The following is an 18,067-nucleotide window of genomic DNA, read 5'->3' as shown; positions in this document are numbered from 1 at the left end:
GTGTGAGGAGTGATAAGCCCTTCCCCTTGATGATATTCTTAGATGTAGAATTTTGAATCGTATGGTAATTCTGTATTTAATTTTCCATGATGGTTCCAAATAGAAACACTAGTCTCTGCACCGCCTCAATGGCTGGAGATTTGTTCTTTTTAAAGGTTGTTCTGGTTCTCCTGGTCCCATTTGCATATCTCGATACAATTTTAGGACCAGCTAGTCCGTTTCTGCATAACGACAACTCAGATTCCCATGGATTTTTATTCTGACTTTGCTGTACAAGTTGGGAAATATTGTCATGCTAACAACGTTGTCTTCAAGTTTACATCATAGTTCTAATTTTATTTTCCCTTTCTCCCTCCTCCCTCCCTTTCTCTTCCCCTCCCTTTCCTTCCTGCTTTTCTTTTCCCCCTTCTCATCTACCTCTCCCCCCTTTTCCTTCATTTATTTTTGATTTGACGCAGGGTCTCTGTAGCCCAGGCAGGCCAGTGCACACTCAGGGTCTCTGTAGCCCAGGCAGGCCAGCACACACTCACAGTGCTCCTACCTCAGCCTCCAGATGCCTGTGACTACAGGTGTGCGGCTTTGCTTTGGTCCTTTCTAGTGCACAGGACTAGTGCACAGACATGTGACCGAGTGTTCTGCGCAGATCGCATCTTATAACTCTACTGCTCTTGTTTATTAGCCTGAGGCGTTTGTGTTTGGGTTTTTGGATTTTATTGGTGATTGTGCCTCTTGGGAAAAGTAAGAGCCTGTCTTATCCTTCACATCTTGCTAATTTTGGTTTCTAATGGAGCTGTTAACGCCTGCACACTTAATGCAATTACTGATGATGCCGGGATTTATGTTTGCTTTTGCTGAGTTTGAGCTGTGTTGTTGCTGTTCCTTTTCATCTTAAGTTAAGTAGATATTTTTAGCGAACTTTTCATTCTCTTGTTGTTGATTCCGCCATTTACATGTTTTGTGTTATTTTCTTAGTGTTTCTCTGGAGGAATTATATTTAAAAATGGAATTAGTAGCAACTTAATTTTTAATATTATAGTAAATTTGTACTTTTTACAGTTCTAATCTACAGTTCAAATCCCCCATGTTCTTTAGGTTCTTCAAACCACAGCATTCCATGCTGTGTACCCATCAACACCTACTTTCTCTTTCTATTTCATTCATTCTTCCTGCCTCCCTCCTTCCCTCCCTACCTCTCCCTTCTCCCTCCCTCCCTCCTTCTCCTCCTTCCTTCCTTCTTTCCTTCCTTCCTTCCTTCCTTCCTTCCTTCCTTCCTTCCTTCCTTCCTTCCTTCCTTTCTTTGATGGGCTATTGCTGTGTTGTCTAGGCTGGCCTTGAACTTGCTCAAGGGATTCCCTGCTTTGGTCCTCTGAGAACCTGGCAGTATGTGAGCCACCTGGGCACCCATGTTGAATAATTGCTTGATGGGTCTAAAACATATAACCAGTGACACTCGCTGTGACTCTTTAAAATGTGTGTGTATGAGGGCTTTGCTGCATGTATGTAGTCTGTCCATCAGTTGTGGCTTTTTGCCTTTGAAAGCTGGAAGAGAGTATCAGATCCCCTGGAGCTGGAGTTACAAAAGGTTGTGAGCTGCCATGTGCTGGGAATTGAAACTGTATCCTCTTCCAGGCAGCCGCTGCTCTTAACCACTGAGCTGTCTCCAGCCCCTCACCTTCATATTTGCTCCTGTTTGCACCCCTGCTGGTGCTTTCCACTCTTCAGTGACTCCAGTTTCTGCCTGGTGTCCTCTCATTTCAGACCAAGGACCCTGCTTGCTTCTCCATACAGGACACATTTGTGGGTGGTGACACTTCTGTTGTTCATTTGTTAACTAGTTCCATGGAATATATTCTCTCTATGGTGTGTATCCACTCAAGTCTCTTCCTGGGTAGCTCAATGGTCAACTCATGGCTGGAAAAAGATGGTTTGGGCTTTTCTGGGGGGATGAAGTGGGAGCTGGGCATGCTCCAACATTTCTTGTTCTTGCCAAGATGAAGGTGGCTGGCTTTTCTGTTTGCTTTTCTGTTTGTTTGTTTGTTTCATTTGGCTTCCTTTGAAGCCCAGGTTGTTTCAAACTCAAAAGTCTCCTGCCTCAGTGTCCAGAGTGCCAGACTCACAGACCTGCACCACCCTCCATGCTGATGCTTTCTTTTTCTTTTACAGAGTGAGCTCTCCCCTGACTGCAAACCTTGCTCTGACCATTCTGTTCAGTTTTCTCATTGCTTTTGTGGGGAGAACGCTCAGAAGCCTACAGCCCATCAAGAAGGGTCTTCAAACTTTTCTACAGTGAAGGCTGGTCTCTAGGAAAGTTTTCCCACTCTCTTTGCATTTATCATGTTGGAATGCACATAGTCTAAGTGCCTGCACACATTGTCAAGATGACGGGGAAATCATTGATCTTTGCCTCTCTCCGTGCCCTGCATTTGCAGACTGGTGGGAAAGCTTATAGAGGGTCATGCGGGTTCTATTCTTTTTTGCATTTAGGATTCTGGCTCTTCAGGAGAACTTCCTTCTTCAGTTTAAAATGGACGTAAGTGGCAACTCTTCTCCTGATGGGTTTTTTGCTTCTTTATGTATTTGGGGAAAAAATCTGGAAAGAAGGGAAGAAAAGATGGTAAATTATTTATTTGTCTTATCATTATGACAAATACCCGGTTAAAGTAAGTGAAAGGAGGAAAGATTTATATTGGCTCACAGTTATAGAGACACAGTCCATGGCGGCCATCATGGGGTAGGGGGAGGTTCCGGATGGTAGGAGCTGCTTGTAGCTGTGGAAATAGGAGCTTGCTTACCTCTGAGCAGAACAGGAAGCAGAGACCCAATAGGAAGTAGGGCTGTGTCATAAAACCTGAAGACTTACTGCTTGGTGCCTCACTTTCTCCAGCAAGCTTCCCCCCCCCCCCGCCAACCCCATCTCCTAACATTTCTACAAGCTCCCCAAACAGCCTTATGAGCTGGCAACTAACTGCAAGCACAGGAACTTGTGGTGGACATTTCCTCTTCAGACTATACCAAGAGACATTCATTTGTCTTTTAATTCTTTTAGAGGCGTGCAAAGCTCAAGGTGGAGTCAAGGAATTTTAAGTGGTGTTGATTGACAGTTTATATGGATTACCCAGCATCCCACAGAGTTGCACACCAGTGGCTGTGTTTTGCTGCACTGACATGGTATTTTCTTCACACACAGGCTTCTTCTACTGAAGAAAGGAAGAGGGACTTTGAGAAAATATTTGCCCATTATGATGTTGTAAGTGATCCTCATGGGACGCCATCTTTAGGTAGAAAGCTCAGTTTGTTCCTGTATGGCACCACTGTGTTGACAAGGTCTAGACTGGGACAGTGAATTGCAGTCCCTTCTATGTATTGTTAGGTAGGCCAAGGTACCCCAAGTTCTCTATATAACCAGATGATTGGGGAAAGAATGGGCAAAACTGATTCGTAATTAAACAGGGATAAACTCATAATGCTTTTTTTGCCTCATAAAGATATGAGAGTCTTTTGGTAAGACAAGACATCCATTTATTGTATGTGCCAAAAAAAAAAAAAAAAAAAAAATGAACAAACAGAAAAATCCTCCCCATCCAACTAAAGGATTAAGGCCCCGTCATTCCTGCCCAATGGAACATGGCTTCTCTTTCAGAGTAAGTGACAGCCATTCTCCAGGTGGGGGATAATCGTTCTAAAACAGTAAATGGTACAGGGCTGAATTTCTACAGATGGAGGTGGGAAAATGTGAGAAAGTGGAAAAAATGACCAAAAAGGTGGGAAAAGTCTAAGAACCCTCTCCATGAAGTTAATGTCGCAGAACAGCCAGGGCTGTGTTCCGAACAGATGCGCTGAGCCGAGGCCAAGCAGCACCAAGCTATTTATGTTGTGTTCATTGCCCGGCTGTCCATCTGGGCTTGTCACCCCTGTGAGCTGGGGGTAGGAACTTCAACTTCTTTATTCTCCCTGCCTTCCCCAGTCCCCTTCTGTAAAGCTAAGATGATTAGGACAAGGATGCATCTGATGGAGTTGTCATAGCTAAGTGAACTCCATTAGCTTTTACAGAAGAGTTCAACATGCAACAGGATCACTAGTGAATCCAGTCAAGAAAATGGCGTTTCAAAATAACACCTTAGAGAGTGAAAATAAAGAAAACATGAGGAGATACATCATATGACACAGATAGAATACAGGATGACTGGTTTCTGCCTCTAAACCCAGAACTCAGGAGGCTATGAGTTCATGACCAATGTGGATTACAGTGAGACATTGTCTCAAAATCAAGTAGTAGGCTTAGTGGTTAACAGAAATAGCTACTCCTTTGGAAGTTCCGTGTTCAATTCCCAGCACCCACAATGGCAGCTCACAAGTGTCTGTAACTCTTGTTCAAGGGTATCTGACACCCTCTTCCAGCCACGAGGGGTACAAGGCACACAACAGTTCATAGAGATATAGGCAGACAAAGGACCCACACACATAAAATAAAAATAAACGTGTTAAAAACATTGTAAGACAGAAGGCATTGTTTTCCCAGGTACTTTAGGATAAAATGGACACATTAGAATGCCTGGGCTTCATTTTACTTTCATGTTGACAATAGAATGCAGAATGAGTAGGAAGAAAACATATACAGAAAAAGCAATGTTTCATATATCGATTTGGTATAGCAACCCTCTGTAGATCGTCCTAAAGCTGTTCATATTTTAGATGCTAATTCCAATTCCCCAAGAAGTGCTGCCTAGTTACATACTCATGAAGTGACTTCATCTGAACCTTTCCATTTTAATTAGTAAAATAAAGGAGAGCCAGTGACTGGGCGGGGGAAGGGAGGTCAGAAGACGGGAGAGGTCAGAGAACTGGAGAGGACCTGAGGAGGAAACTCCAAGATGGAGATCTGGAAGGATGACTTAGATCCAGGTGGGCTTAATTGGTGTTAAGTAGCTATGAACATTTAGGGATTTTATAGATAGAATATCTCATACAGAAGGGCAGCTCATATCTTTGTATATTTGATGAAATCTTGTTGTGTAGAGGATTTGTGGATTGAGAGTTTGATATATAAACTTATATGAAAAGCTAGCGGGCCTTAGAGTGGTGGTTGTGTTGGGATTTGGGGTAGAGAAACACCCTGGACTTTGTGGGATAAAACCGCCTGGGAAGGGAGAATGCAGACACAATAAGACCGTGGTGGCAGGACCGAGGAGTGAGACCCCAGGGCCAATAAAAAGATAAGCTTTTATTTATTTTTTTTTAAATATTTACTGCAACAGCCCTCTATTTAAAATGTACACTTTCAGCAATCACTAAATAATTGTTTGGTCATAGAGCAAGTAGTTTAAATGTTCAGCCTGTTCTTTTATGGAACACTGCTGTGTAATTAGCACCCCAAGAGAAGCCTGCATTTGGGGAGCAGATGTCAGTAAGTTTCATGTCAGTGCTATTTGCTGAGGAGAACAGAGCAATGCTTCTTTATCTGGGGGCAGGAAGCTCTTGAAGGATTCTTTTCATTTCTGCAGGGTGCTCACATCCCATGAGACTAAAACGCTTTCCGTTCCTAAATTGGTTGGCGGTCACAAATGAACAACGACTGGCTGATTCATCAAATTTATTATTTATCTTTTCAAACTAAGAAAATTATATTTAAGTGGTTGGTTCTTTTTATCTTTCAGAGTAAAACTGGAGCCCTGGAAGGCCCAGAAGTGGATGGATTTGTCAAAGACATGATGGAGCTGGTCCAGGTGAGTCCATGAGGCTGGAAGGGCTATTCCCATCATTCACTGGGGTTGACATTGTGACAAACTGCATTATTTCTGAGAATGAGTGAGGCTGAAGATTAATATTGGAGAGAAAGGTCTGGAGGCATTTCCATTTCATAACCATTGATATTCTATGAGACTCTACAAATTCTTTTTGTTTTCTTTAGGTCACATGAGTTAAAAATAACACAAAATCAACACAGAAGTATCTTTTAGCCATCATTTTAAAGTCATTTGTTTTACCCAAATAGCCCAGAGTTACTGTGTATTTTACTGTTTTATTTATTTATTTATTTTAGCTGCCAGATGTCTTTTCTCCCCTTTACTCGCCTCTCTCAGACTTTCCCATTACAATAACTACAACTCTAAATTTAATTTCATATAAATTTTTTTTCATCAAGGATTTTTTTAAACATCTAGCCTAGGATGGGCACTTCCTCTTATGGTATGACTGAGGCTTGGGCTGAGATGATTTAGACTTTAATATAGCACATGGCCATATTCTGTAGAGTTGACAATGTTTTTAAAAAGGCAAATCCCCTTTGGAACTTCATGCTTTATACTGGTTTATAATCTCCTTTGGTGGACAATTCCAGCTTCTCTTTCTCCAGGGAGCCGTGTAGACAGTGGATTTAGTAGCCTTTGTGCTCAGGGATTACTTTGAAGTACATTATTAGATACACAATGATTGCATCCCGGCTGTCCCAGACAGCCACAAATTAGAGCAACAGTTATTAATTATGCTGAGCCTCAGAATAATCTACATATATGACTGAGACTAGAAAACCTTGAAGCAGGAAAAGGCCCAGTTCCCAGAGCTCCAGGAAGCTGACATTCTGTGACTGAGCAGACACAGGCACAGTTCTGTCTGACATCCACTCAGGATCATGGGCATTTCTTCTGTGGCTCCCAGTTATCCCTCAACTGCTCTCTCCTTTGTTCTGTGGCTCTGGCTGTTTTCCTCCTTGTCCTCTGGCTCCTGCTGAAATCCCACAGGCATTCCCCCATCAGAATAAATAACCAATATTTGTGTGCTGTTTCCTTTGGAAATGATAGTTAAAGGACAATTCCATTTTGTCTGCTGCCTCTTCTATTCCTTAAGTAATAGGAATGAAGAAGCCATCTCTGGGAAACTAAAGTTCCCTGGCAGATGAAATGGCCCGACTTGAGTGTTAGTTTGCTCCAGTGGACTCAGGGCAAGGGCTTGCTGCCTAGTTTCCTCTGTGTCACAGAGTTAGGGTCCTGACTGTAGGCTCCAGACTTCCTTAATCAGGCTGGGAGCTTGCTCAGGTATTCCTCCCATGGTGTCCTCACAGGGATGAGCATTACCCATGGATGTCAACTAGAGCGATTCTGAAATCATCTCCAGGGTAGAGCTTGGAAAGCACTCTCCAGACACTCTGTATCTTAGTTAGGGCTTTACTGCTGCAAGGAGACACTGTGACCAAGGCAACTCTTATAAAGGACAACATTTAGTTGGGGCTGGCTTACAGGTTCAGAGGTTCAGTTCATTATCACAGCGGTGGGAAGCATGGCAGCATGCAGGTAGTGTGGTGCTAGAGGAGCTGAGATTCTATATCTTCATCCCAAGGCAGTCAGGAGGGCACTGTTTTCTGTAGGCAGTGAGGAGGAGGCTCTCTTCAACACTGGGTGGAGCTTGAATACAAGCCCTCAAAGCTTACCCCAGAATGATGAACTTCCTCCAAGGTTGTACCTACTCCAAATAAGCCACACCTGTTAATAGCGCCACTTCCCATGGGCCAAGCATATTCAAACCAACACCTCCCAAGGATGTGTGGTAACCAGAGATTCTGTAGGCAGCTACCATAGTCCCTGAAGACAAAACCACTCTCCAAAGTAACAGTCTTTGTTACTGTTTTAGAACAAATTTGCCGTCATCATTTGAGTATATAATTGAGCTGGAAAATTATAAAAATATAGGAGGGAGTTTTCCAAAGGAATCTTCACTCAGTGGATGACCATGCCATACAGGATAATCTTGTCTGAAATACTAGTGTGCCAAAGACATGCAAAGGCAGGATGGCCGTGTCCAAGGGCAACCGACTCTCCATAATTTTAAAGCATTTGCTTTCTTTTCCGATTTTTAAATTATCTCTGCATACAAAAATGTTGAAGAGCTGGAGACACAGTGCAGCAATTGGGAGCACCGTTTGCTCTTGGAGAGGACCAGCATGTGGTCCTCAGCATCCACATTCTGTGGCTCACAACCACCCATCACGTGTAACTCCAGCTCCAGAGGATCTGACATCCTCTCTGTCCTCCTTGGACACTGTGCATATGTGCACACACTCACACAATGCCACACATACACACAAACACAAACACACACATATGCACACACAAGTAAAAATAATGAAATCCTTGAAAGTTATCAACATGATCAAAAATAAAATAAAACAAAGTTTAAGCAGCCAAGGAGAATAGAGGCTGAGAATTCTAGTCCTCGGCTCTCTGCCTCACATTCCGGGCCCAGGCTCACCCCTGGCATCGCGGGTATCCGTCAGCATCTACAGCGTCAGTGTCTCCTGCCTGTCTTGTATTTTGCTGGCCACGCTGGGAATTAAAGGCTGGACCTCACATGTTCTAGGCAAGCGCTTTGAGCTCAAGTCCAAGCCTGTTTTTGTTTATAGTTTGAAACCGAGTCTCACTAAGTCGGCTAGGCTGACCTTGAGTTCCATATATAGTTCAGGCCTATGATGCTCAGAACATGCACAGGATCAGTGAGCCAGGACACCTAGCACAGAGACTGGGCCATGCTGGCCGATGGACTAGACACTGGCTTTTATTCTCTCAGGAAGCAGGAATGCAAAAGGGACAGGGTGGGAGGAAAGCCTGAAAATGACATTGAGAGACGGGGTGGCTCATGCAGAAATAAATCTGCAGAGAGGACCGAGCACCTGCTCCGGGTATGTGTGGGGGTCCGAGGGTCAGTCTCAAAAATACCCCAACTCCCAAGGTTCAGGACAGGCAGATCATTAGTTTTCAACCAGTTGTCCTGGGGCTGGTCTCAGGTGGTCCTTTGAGGTAGATGAGAGAAAAGGTCTCCATGTAAAATGAAAGCTGCTGCTATGATTCTGGCTGCCAGTGTGAGTCAGCACAGCAGGCAAGCTCTTTATGACACTTGCTGGACACTTCCAGGACACATTTCTTTGAGCTGTAAAACACACCCACCTACTACTGAGCCCCAGGAAACTGTAATTTTTGAGCACAGTGAAAGGAACCTGGCAATGATGTGTTTCATCTCACTCTTGTAGTCTGATGACCCACAGTGCTTCAGACAGATGTGCGAGAGGTCCCAGCCCCTCCCCTTTCTGACCCCTGACCAGTCTAGCCTGCTGCTCCTCCATTTTGCTGCTCTTCTCTCTCCTCTGTTTAAGGCCACAGTCAGGAAAACATGCTGTGTCAGTCAGGTGACACCCAAATGGAGTGTAGATTAGCCCCACTGGTTGTGACTCTCTAGTTTGGGAATGGAAGGCTTTTTCCCCTACTGCAGTCTTTTGTTTTTGCTTGTTTTGTTTATTTATTTATTTATTTATTTATTTATTTATTTATTTATTTATTTTAGAGGTTTCTTTGGAAGCAAAGAAAACGTAGGCAGGGCTGGGGTGGGGATGGGGGTTGGCGTCCCGAGTGCTCCCTAGGGGCTCAGAAGTCTCTGGAGTAAAGCTGCCTTCTTTTTAACTCCTAAACTACTCAAGTAATTAGGAATAATAAAATCAGGTTCACTGATTTTCTTTGGACATTAGCTTTGCAGTCCGGATTCATCCTCTTCTCCAGCTTTCTCTAGAGCTGTGTGAGGCGGTAGACCCAGCAGTCCATCAATCAGGAGACGTCAGCGCTCTCCCCTAGAAGACAGATGAGTTCTCCTGAGCCTCTTCCCTAGCCTGGGCAGTGGGGTTGTGAGGATGGGGTGAGGTGCTTGAGGGAGTGATTCTGGCACTGTGGCATGTGCAGCCTGGGAGTTTGAAATGCTTCCCTGAGTGCAGGTACCGCTGTCCCTGCTCAGTCTGGAAGCATGCCTGGAAGAAATCCTCCGTTACTTCTGCCTTAATTAGGGCTTTACTGCCATGAATAGACACCATGACCAAGGCAACTCTTAAAAGTCCACATTTAATTGGGGCTGACTTATAGGTTCAGAGGTTCAGTTAATTATCATCGAGGTAGGAATATGGCAGCATCCAGACAGGCAGGGTTCAGGAGGAGCTGAGAGCTCTACATCTTCGTCTGAAGACTGGCTTCCAGAGAGCTAGGATGAGAGTCGTAAAGCCCATGTCCACAGAGACACACCCGCTCCAACCAGGCCACACCTCCAAATAGTACCACTCCCCAGGCTAGGCATACTCAAAACACCACAACTACTTTGATCTATAACGTGGAAACTAGATTTCTATTTTGTATGAACTCTCTTTAAACTAAAGGTGCTAAATGTCCTGAAGATGGGCCAAGAAGAGCCAGGGACAGTGATAAAACATTTTCCCCCATCAGCATCATGTCTTTAATAAGGTAGGCTTTCTCCAGCTACGGAGGGGAAAACGTGGAAATAAGACTTTGAAACATCTCTTTGTTTACTTTGCCTGAAGGGGCAAAGCTGAGAACTCAAGCTCTCTGCCAGCAAACACTAGGAACCTGGGTGGGGTAAAGGGCCAGTAGCTGTTCCTGGTTCCTCATGGCCTGTCCTCATGGAGGACACTGCGGTCTGGGACTGCCACTGGACTTCCGAATGATCATGTCTTCTTGTCCTCAGCCCAGCATCAGTGGTGTGGATCTTGATAAGTTCCGGGAGATTCTGCTTCGCCATTGCGATGTGAACAAGGATGGAAAGATCCAGAAGTCTGAGCTGGCACTGTGTCTTGGGCTAAAAATAAACCCCTGATCCCCAACTGCTCTGCTCTCTGCTTCTGTGTCTGTGTTCTTGCTGTGAGAAGTGTGTTTGTACTTTGCTCTTGGGGACCCAGTTAATGGACCTTCTCCCTGACAGTTTGGTACTCCTGACAGAGGGTGCTGCTTTCAGAGGCAGCTCTGATCTTGCCCCATGGGAAGCCCCTATACAGCTTCTTCCATGTTTGTTTCTTGACCTTGGCCTATCTCCTCCAAGGCCTCAGCTTGCTTGCTGGTCTTGCTCTTTCAACCTTCCCTATAACCCGGTGATCCATTCTATCCTTTCCTGTTTGAGCTTCTGCTCCGTTAGAATGCCACCTGTGTCATGCTGACAAACATGTCTCCTTGTGGAAATAAATCTGTGGTCAAAAATAAAGACGTGTTTGAAATTGTGTAAGCTTTGTAATGTCCTGATGGCTTTCAGGGAAGGCTTATCAGAGGGCGAGGGGCATCGTTCTGAAGCAGCTACTGGCTGCAGAGAGCAAGCACTAGCTCCAAATCTCTGTGTGTGTGTGTGTGTGTGTGTGTGTGTGTGGTGTGTGTGTGTGTGTCTGTGTGTGTGTGTGTGTCTGTGTGTGTGTGTGTGTCTGTGTATGCTTGAGTTTAATTCACTTCTCTTCTAGATTGGTCCTTAACCCCAAATTTGAAAGGGTAGTAAGGTTTTCGAGACTGCCCATGACACCTGCATTACATGTGAGGAATCCAGGGGCAATTGGGATATGCCCTTTTCTAGGAGCTACAGAAAAAGACTCTCCATCTTGCTGAAGAATTGCATTCTCAACAAAGGAGGGGCTGTACTGACAGTGCCATTATTATTTCTGTTTTGCAAACTATAACATTTAGGATCAAAGACAGTAAGCAGATGTCTAAGGTCTCTTAGCTAGGAACTGACCGGGCTCACCTTTGGGTTTTGACCCAGGGCTCAAGTAGCCTTGGCAGAATGGCTTCAACATTCTTTGCTTTCATTGAGAAGGTAACTATGACATTTATTTGAACATTAGTAACTGTCAGCTAGAATGAGGTCGATCATGGAGCAAGTTGAGACACTCCAGGTGAAAAGGCTGAGAATCATAAAGAACAACTTTTATAGTAAAGAAGTTTTGAGTCAAGGACGTAATCCCAGATACTTAGGACACTGGTGAGAGGATTGTGAGTTCAAGGCCTGTCTGGCTACGTAACAAGTTTGAGATCATTCAGAGAAACTTAACGCTGAAGATGTAGCTCAGTGACAGAGCCTGGAATATGGAAGGTCCTGGGGTTTGTACCACAGAAAAAGAAAACAACCAGGCAAACAAGAAAACCATATGTAATATTTAAATAGGTTACAATGTACAAAATGCAGCATGAAAAGTACGTCACACTTACTTAAAGAAGTTAAATAAAGACAGGGCCAGTGTTCCTGATGTTTGTTTCAGGCTCTGGTAGGTAGGTTTGCCCTTGTGACAAGCTCTTATTGTGAAATTTTAATTATAGAAGGCAACTTATAATTTTCAAATTATTTTTTCAAAAAAGATTTATATTTATTAGTGTGTGTGTGTGAGTGAGTGAGAGAGAAAGAGAGAGAGAGAGACCAGAGACAGAGAAAGAGAGATAGAAAGACTCACATAGAGACAGAGATAGAGAGGAACACAGATGCAGAAAAACAGAGCCAGAGAGAGATGGAGAGGAGCCAGTGAGATAGAAATAATATGTATGTACACACACACACACACACACACACACACACGAGAGAGAGAGAGAGAGAGTGGGGGGGGTCAGTCTGTGCACATGAATGGAGTGCCCACAGCAGTCAGAGAGGGCATCAGATTTCCTGGAGGTCTAATGTGTTAAGGTGTCGTGAAGCACCTGAGGTTGAGAATGAAGCTCCTTTGGTAGACGAATCTGTGCTCCAACCACTGACTCATCTCTTCAGCTCCCTCTACTTACTTGTTAGTCACCAAATTACTAATTTTGCAGACCCCATTGTCCCATTGCCTTGGTCTACATGAGTCTTCCGAAATTTTTCTGTTTCAAAAGCTTCAGAATTTAGTCTGTAGAGGAGACACAAGGGAAGAAGAGATTTGGAAGAGTCGGTGGACCTTGGAGAAATCAGAAGGACAAGCTAAGTTCCTTCCTTGCAAGCAGAACAAAAGAGATAGACCTGGTTTGGAATAACAGTAAGCTCCTTGGGCCCTAGAGCACTGGAACTGTGGCTTCATCAAAGAAACCTACAGAAACAGTAAAGTTTTACAGAGGAATTCCGTATGTTCCATATTCTCATGAAGATTCACCGTGTTCCAAGGTATGATAAATTAAAAACCAGAGAGGCACAAACATCCTCACCACCACCACCACCATCAGCAGCAGCATCAGTATCCCAATATCATCAGCATCTCCGTAGTACCACCACCAGCAGCCGTATGACCATCACCGTCATTATTAACATCATCACTGTCATCACCAGTAGCACCAACAGCATCACTGTCACAAGCATCTATAACATCAGCATTAGCATCATTACCATTTACAGCAGCAATGAATGGTATCATCATCATCATCATCATCATCATCATCATCATCAATCAAAATGTAGCTCCCACTTTAACCAAGACATTGAAGAATCACTTTCCTTTTCGGTTTTGTGGAGTCCAGATGGTAGGGCGATTGAGTGAAAGCATTGCTGAACGCAGGGTGGCAGGGAATTAGTTATGTGTCGGTCCTTGCTTTGCACACACGGTGTCACTTACAAACCTGTGTCATTCTGAGTCAGCACTGTTTGCTTCACACACAATTATAGTAATCCCGGAGCAAATGTTAGTGCAAATGATGTTGCTTTGCAGAGCGATCCTCTGAGAGCCATTCTCAGCTGCTACATCAGGATCACAGCGTTTGTGTAGCTCCAAATTACTCTAGAGATGGGAAAGGCGGCATTTGCTCAGTCATCAGAGGGGGCAGCCTGCAATTAGGTCGTGCCTGCTGTCATCAGGGGGCTGGCAGGCCTATTTCACATGCTGGGGGGCTGGGGTGACCTTTAACAGATGTAGTCTCCACATAAAAACCCTTGAGACTGCAGCAAACGGTGAACCACACTTTGTAGGCAGCTGATTCATGTTTTTGTCTCTGCTTCCTGAGCATTGGGAGGAAGGGCTTCCAAATGTCACTCTTCACATCTCTTGAAGGAGCCAAGAAGGCCAGACTCGCTTGTATTTGGTGATCTCAGAGGTCAACTGAACCCAAGTTACACACTTTTGCTTGTCCCTTGACTAATTTTCTGACAATCTGCTTTTTAATGTTTTTTTGACCCGAGTTTTTTTTTTCATACTTTCTGGATACACACACATGCATACACACACAATGCACACATGCACACACATACTCTCTCTCTCTCTCTCTCTCATACACACACACACACACACACACACACACACACACACACGCACGCACGCAGACTGACAGAAAGAGAGATTAAGTTTGGCATTTGCTATGAATGTACAAAAGCACTGGCTCATGACAAGTTTAAAATTTTAAAAGGAAATAAAGCCTTTGGGGGGGCATGGAACTTGTATACTACGTACAATGCCATTTCTTGTTAAAACTTAGGAGAAAATGTCATTCTGAGAACTCAGCAAAGGTGAATGGCCCCAAGTGATGCATATGGAGTCAATCAGACTCTCTGCGGAAAAGCACAGGTTGACGCTTGTGGTCAAGTCCGTCTATTCATTTCCTTCTTCATGGTGGTGCTGGGGTCCAACCCAAGGCTCTGAGTGCAAGGTAAGGCCATCTGCCGAGTACCTTCGTCTCCAACCCTGTGGATTTATTGCTTCGCTTCAAGCACTTGCTGGGAATACTTTTAAAGAAAATCATTGGCTTTGTTGTTATCTTGTTTTGTTTGAGGTGATTTTTAGGTAAGAGATACCTGCACTCAGTTTCCCAGATGCATGTATGCTAATAGAATGTGGGGCATTTACCTTAATTTATACTTCTTGCAGAACTTGAGAGTTCGGGAGTGTGGAGACATGAGTAGATACTGAAAGAGTTAAAATTTCAAGTTAGTTCCCATTAACCCTGCCTTGAGGACAAGTATGTCTCAAGGTTGAGAACCAAAATTTCAGACCACCTGGTCTCGATAAGGTTTGACTCTGCAGTCCCGAGAAAAACTAGTATGAAGGTCAGTGTGCCCCAAAACACAGTTGCCTAGAGTTGAATCCTATTCAAAAGCAGACAGAATGTGCCAATTTGAATGAACCAATGAAATTGTTACATGATTGCTGCTAACTGCCTATGTAATTTTCCTATAAATATGTCCCCCTAATTGAGTTCGGGGTCAACTCCTCTATCTCCTGTGTGAGATATGTGTCGTCTCCAGAGCTCTGGCCTCCCCCTTTCCCCCAATAAATCTCTTGCCTGATTGCAGCAAGATAGGCTCTCTGTGAGTTCTTGGGTTCGAGTTCTCCTGGTACTAGAGTGAGGGGCTTCCCCAATTCGGGGGTCTTTTAATACATAGGACACTGTTTTCATCATGGGTCATATGGGATGTATAGGGACTTTAGGATGGTGTCTGTAACCACCGGTGGTGTCAGGTGAGTGGGAGAAGTGGGCGTGCAACCCCTCTCCCCAAGATGGCGCCCACCACAGCCCTGTCTCTTAGGCGACTGCATCTGGATTTCTAGTCAATTTCTTCAAAGGCCTGAAGGCTCAGCAGCCTCCTCTTGCTCTGAATCCAGAGATAGTGAGGAGTACGGTACTAAGTTCCACGAGGCCCTGTGGAAATCCAGGGTGGGTTTCTCGCAAGACAGGGATGACTAATCCTTCTGGAAACAATTAAGGGATGTGACTCAGCTCAACGTTGGAGGTTTTTGTGACACAAACTCAGCTTCAGGCAGAAGGCAAAAGGGTTGGGTAGGGTATGAAGTAAAAGCACCTGTCCAGAATTCTTGCCAGAAAGGCTGCCTGAGTTCCATTTCTTTCTTATATTTTAAAGATTTATTTATTATTATTTATATAAGTACACTGTAGCTGTCTTCAGACACACAGAAGAGGGCACTGGACCCCATTACAGATGGTTGTGAGCCACCATGTGGTTGCAGGGAACTGAACTCAGGACCTCTGGAGGGCAGTCAGTGCACTTAACCACTGAGCCATCTCTCCAGCCCTCTGTTTTCAGTTTCAAGTGAGGAAAGGCAAAGGGGAGGGTGGGACAGAGGGAGAGGAGAGGGGGAGGGGCTGTGGAGGTGGGGGAGAGAGAAACAGACTCGCACACGCGCACACGCAGCCCCTTGGTGACAGAGGCTCCTCACCGTAGATGCAATTTTAGAACATGATAGTCCCAGAAAAAGGTTTTTTTTTGGTTTTTTTTTTTTTTTTTTTTTTTGGTCTCAAGCAAGGAAAGTGACCCCATGAAAACACGGCTGACTGTGTAAATTGTTCCTCAGCCAGAGTGAGATGTCTGCCTAGCCATCTGGTTCCATGCTCCGCACAGGTGCACACCGACACACCAACACACCAACACACCAACACACTTTCAACTCCTCTCAGGCAGAACAGTCTTTCCAGGAGCAGGCCTGCCATACCTTTTGTATTGTGTTTGGGTAACTCCTTTCTCTGAATGTCTGTTTTTGACTCTCCTAAATTTTCCTGCCCCACCAGCAGGATTAGGATTACTCACCATGTGGTGGTTAGTTTTGTCAACCGGACACAAACCAGAGTCACCTGGAAGGAAGAGAGACCAGCCTAGTGTTGGCTTGTGGGCATGTCTGTCTGTTGAGGGCATTTTCTTCATTAATGTGGGAGGGTCCAGTTCACTGACAGCCGTGTCTCCCCTGGGTAGGGGTCCTGGGTTCTATAAGAAAGCAAGCCGAGAAAGCTATGGGAGCAGATGTCGTCACGGTTTCTTCAGAGCCCTGCCTTGAGTTCTAGCTTTGGCTTCTCTCGGTGATATACTGACTATAAAACCCATTGCTTCTCCAAGTTACTTTTAGTTCTCACACATAGGGCCACCTGCCTCCATCCCTTCTACCCTTCATTCTAATTTATGGGTTCTTTTTTTTAGGATGTTTGGTGGTGACTAGGTGCAGGTGAGCCAGGAAAAGAGAAACAAATCAAAATTTGGAAGATAGGTCCTGGGAAGCCACCGATCACATGCTAGTCATCGAGCCCTTGCCAAGAACAAACATGAAAGAGGCCTTGGGTTTGCTCCAGTTGTTTGAACTATGAGATGAAGCAGTTTAGAGAAGGAAAAACAGGCATGTAGTGATTAGAAGTTAGCTTCTGGGTGTGGTAACTCATGCCTGGAACCCCAGCATTGGGGAAACTGAGGCAGGAGGATTGCTGTGGGTTTAAAGCATGGTTTATGTAGTGAGTTCCAGGCCACCAACTAGAAAGAGGAATAAAAGAGAGAGGGGGAGGGAGGGAGGGAGGGAGGTAGGGAGAGGGGAGAGAGAGAGAGAGAGAGAGAGAGAGCGCGAGCGAGAGAGAGAATATCTTGGAATTTTCCAGTAAAAGGTCAGAGCATTATTAGTAAACTAGATGAGGTTTGATGTGTCCTTGGCATTTTCTAGAATATACAGAGTTCTCAGTGGTAAGAGGACAGACACACTGCTACCCTCACTAACTTTTAGGGACTGTGATTCTGGCTAAACTGGGTGTGGTAGTTTGAATTCAACATCCCCCATAGTCTCAGGCATTTGAATCTGGTCCCCAGCTGGTGATGCTGTTTGGGGAGGTTCAGGGGGCGTGGTCTTGTTGGAGGAAGTATGTCACTAGAGTTGAGCTTGGGGACTTTAAAGATGCCATTTCTAGTTGGTTCTCAGCTTTGTGTTAGTGTTTCAAGATGGGAGCTCTCTGCTTGTGATTATAGAATGCATGACTTCATGACTGCTCCTTCCCCATTGGATGAACTCCTTACTCCCTGGAAAAATAATCCCAATCAGCCTTTCCTTTATAAATTGCCTTGGTCACAACATTCTATTCCAGCAATAGAAAAATAGGCAATTCCCCCGGGGATTCATGGCTTTGACACTGAAAAGAATTTCACAATTAGTTGATTTGTAATGTAACAGAGTTATTTAACACTTATATAAAACCTTTAAGATTTATTTTTTATTATCTTTTAATGTTGTATGTGACCACACTGTAAAATTTCTGGGGCAATGTAAGAAGACAGAAGACAAAAAGAGACCAGAGTCTGAACTTCAACAAATAGGCCATGGTTTATTAGCATGCCCAGCGAGGGTAGCCTCTCTAGTAGGAAACTAAGGGCTCTAATGGGGGGTGGGGGCATGGCTCTAGTCTGTTACAGGGGTGGGGTGAGGGGGTTGGGAATGAGGAGATTGTTACAGCCATAGGAGGTTTACATGCAATTTCCTACTCTCTCTTTCCTCCAATTATCCTCTTCAAGCAAGACAGATTATTTGAGGAGACAGGCATCCCTGCAAATTTTCCTCCTGGGA

The 18,067-nt window shown here is 44.5% G+C and overlaps 1 protein-coding gene across 1 annotated transcript in view; it reads left to right on the top strand.

The window, feature by feature from the left end:
* The window catches only part of SCGN (secretagogin, EF-hand calcium binding protein), a gene marked incomplete at both ends in the record, with an annotated part of 34,825 nt that extends 24,190 nt beyond the window's left edge, over positions 1–10,635 (top strand). Inside the window, 4 exons of the mRNA XM_080917599.1 lie at positions 2,485–2,530; positions 3,188–3,247; positions 5,655–5,723; positions 10,507–10,635. Of these exons, the coding sequence (XP_080773725.1) occupies positions 2,485–2,530; positions 3,188–3,247; positions 5,655–5,723; positions 10,507–10,635 (304 nt within the window). The remainder of the gene's footprint in view (positions 1–2,484; positions 2,531–3,187; positions 3,248–5,654; positions 5,724–10,506) is intronic.
* Between the last annotated feature and the right edge of the window lie 7,432 nt (positions 10,636–18,067).

This window comes from Micromys minutus, assembly GCF_963924665.1.
Source record: "Micromys minutus genome assembly, chromosome: 6".
In the NCBI taxonomy this organism is placed as follows: domain Eukaryota; kingdom Metazoa; phylum Chordata; class Mammalia; order Rodentia; family Muridae; genus Micromys; species Micromys minutus.
This window is presented reverse-complemented; position numbering and strand designations above follow the sequence as displayed.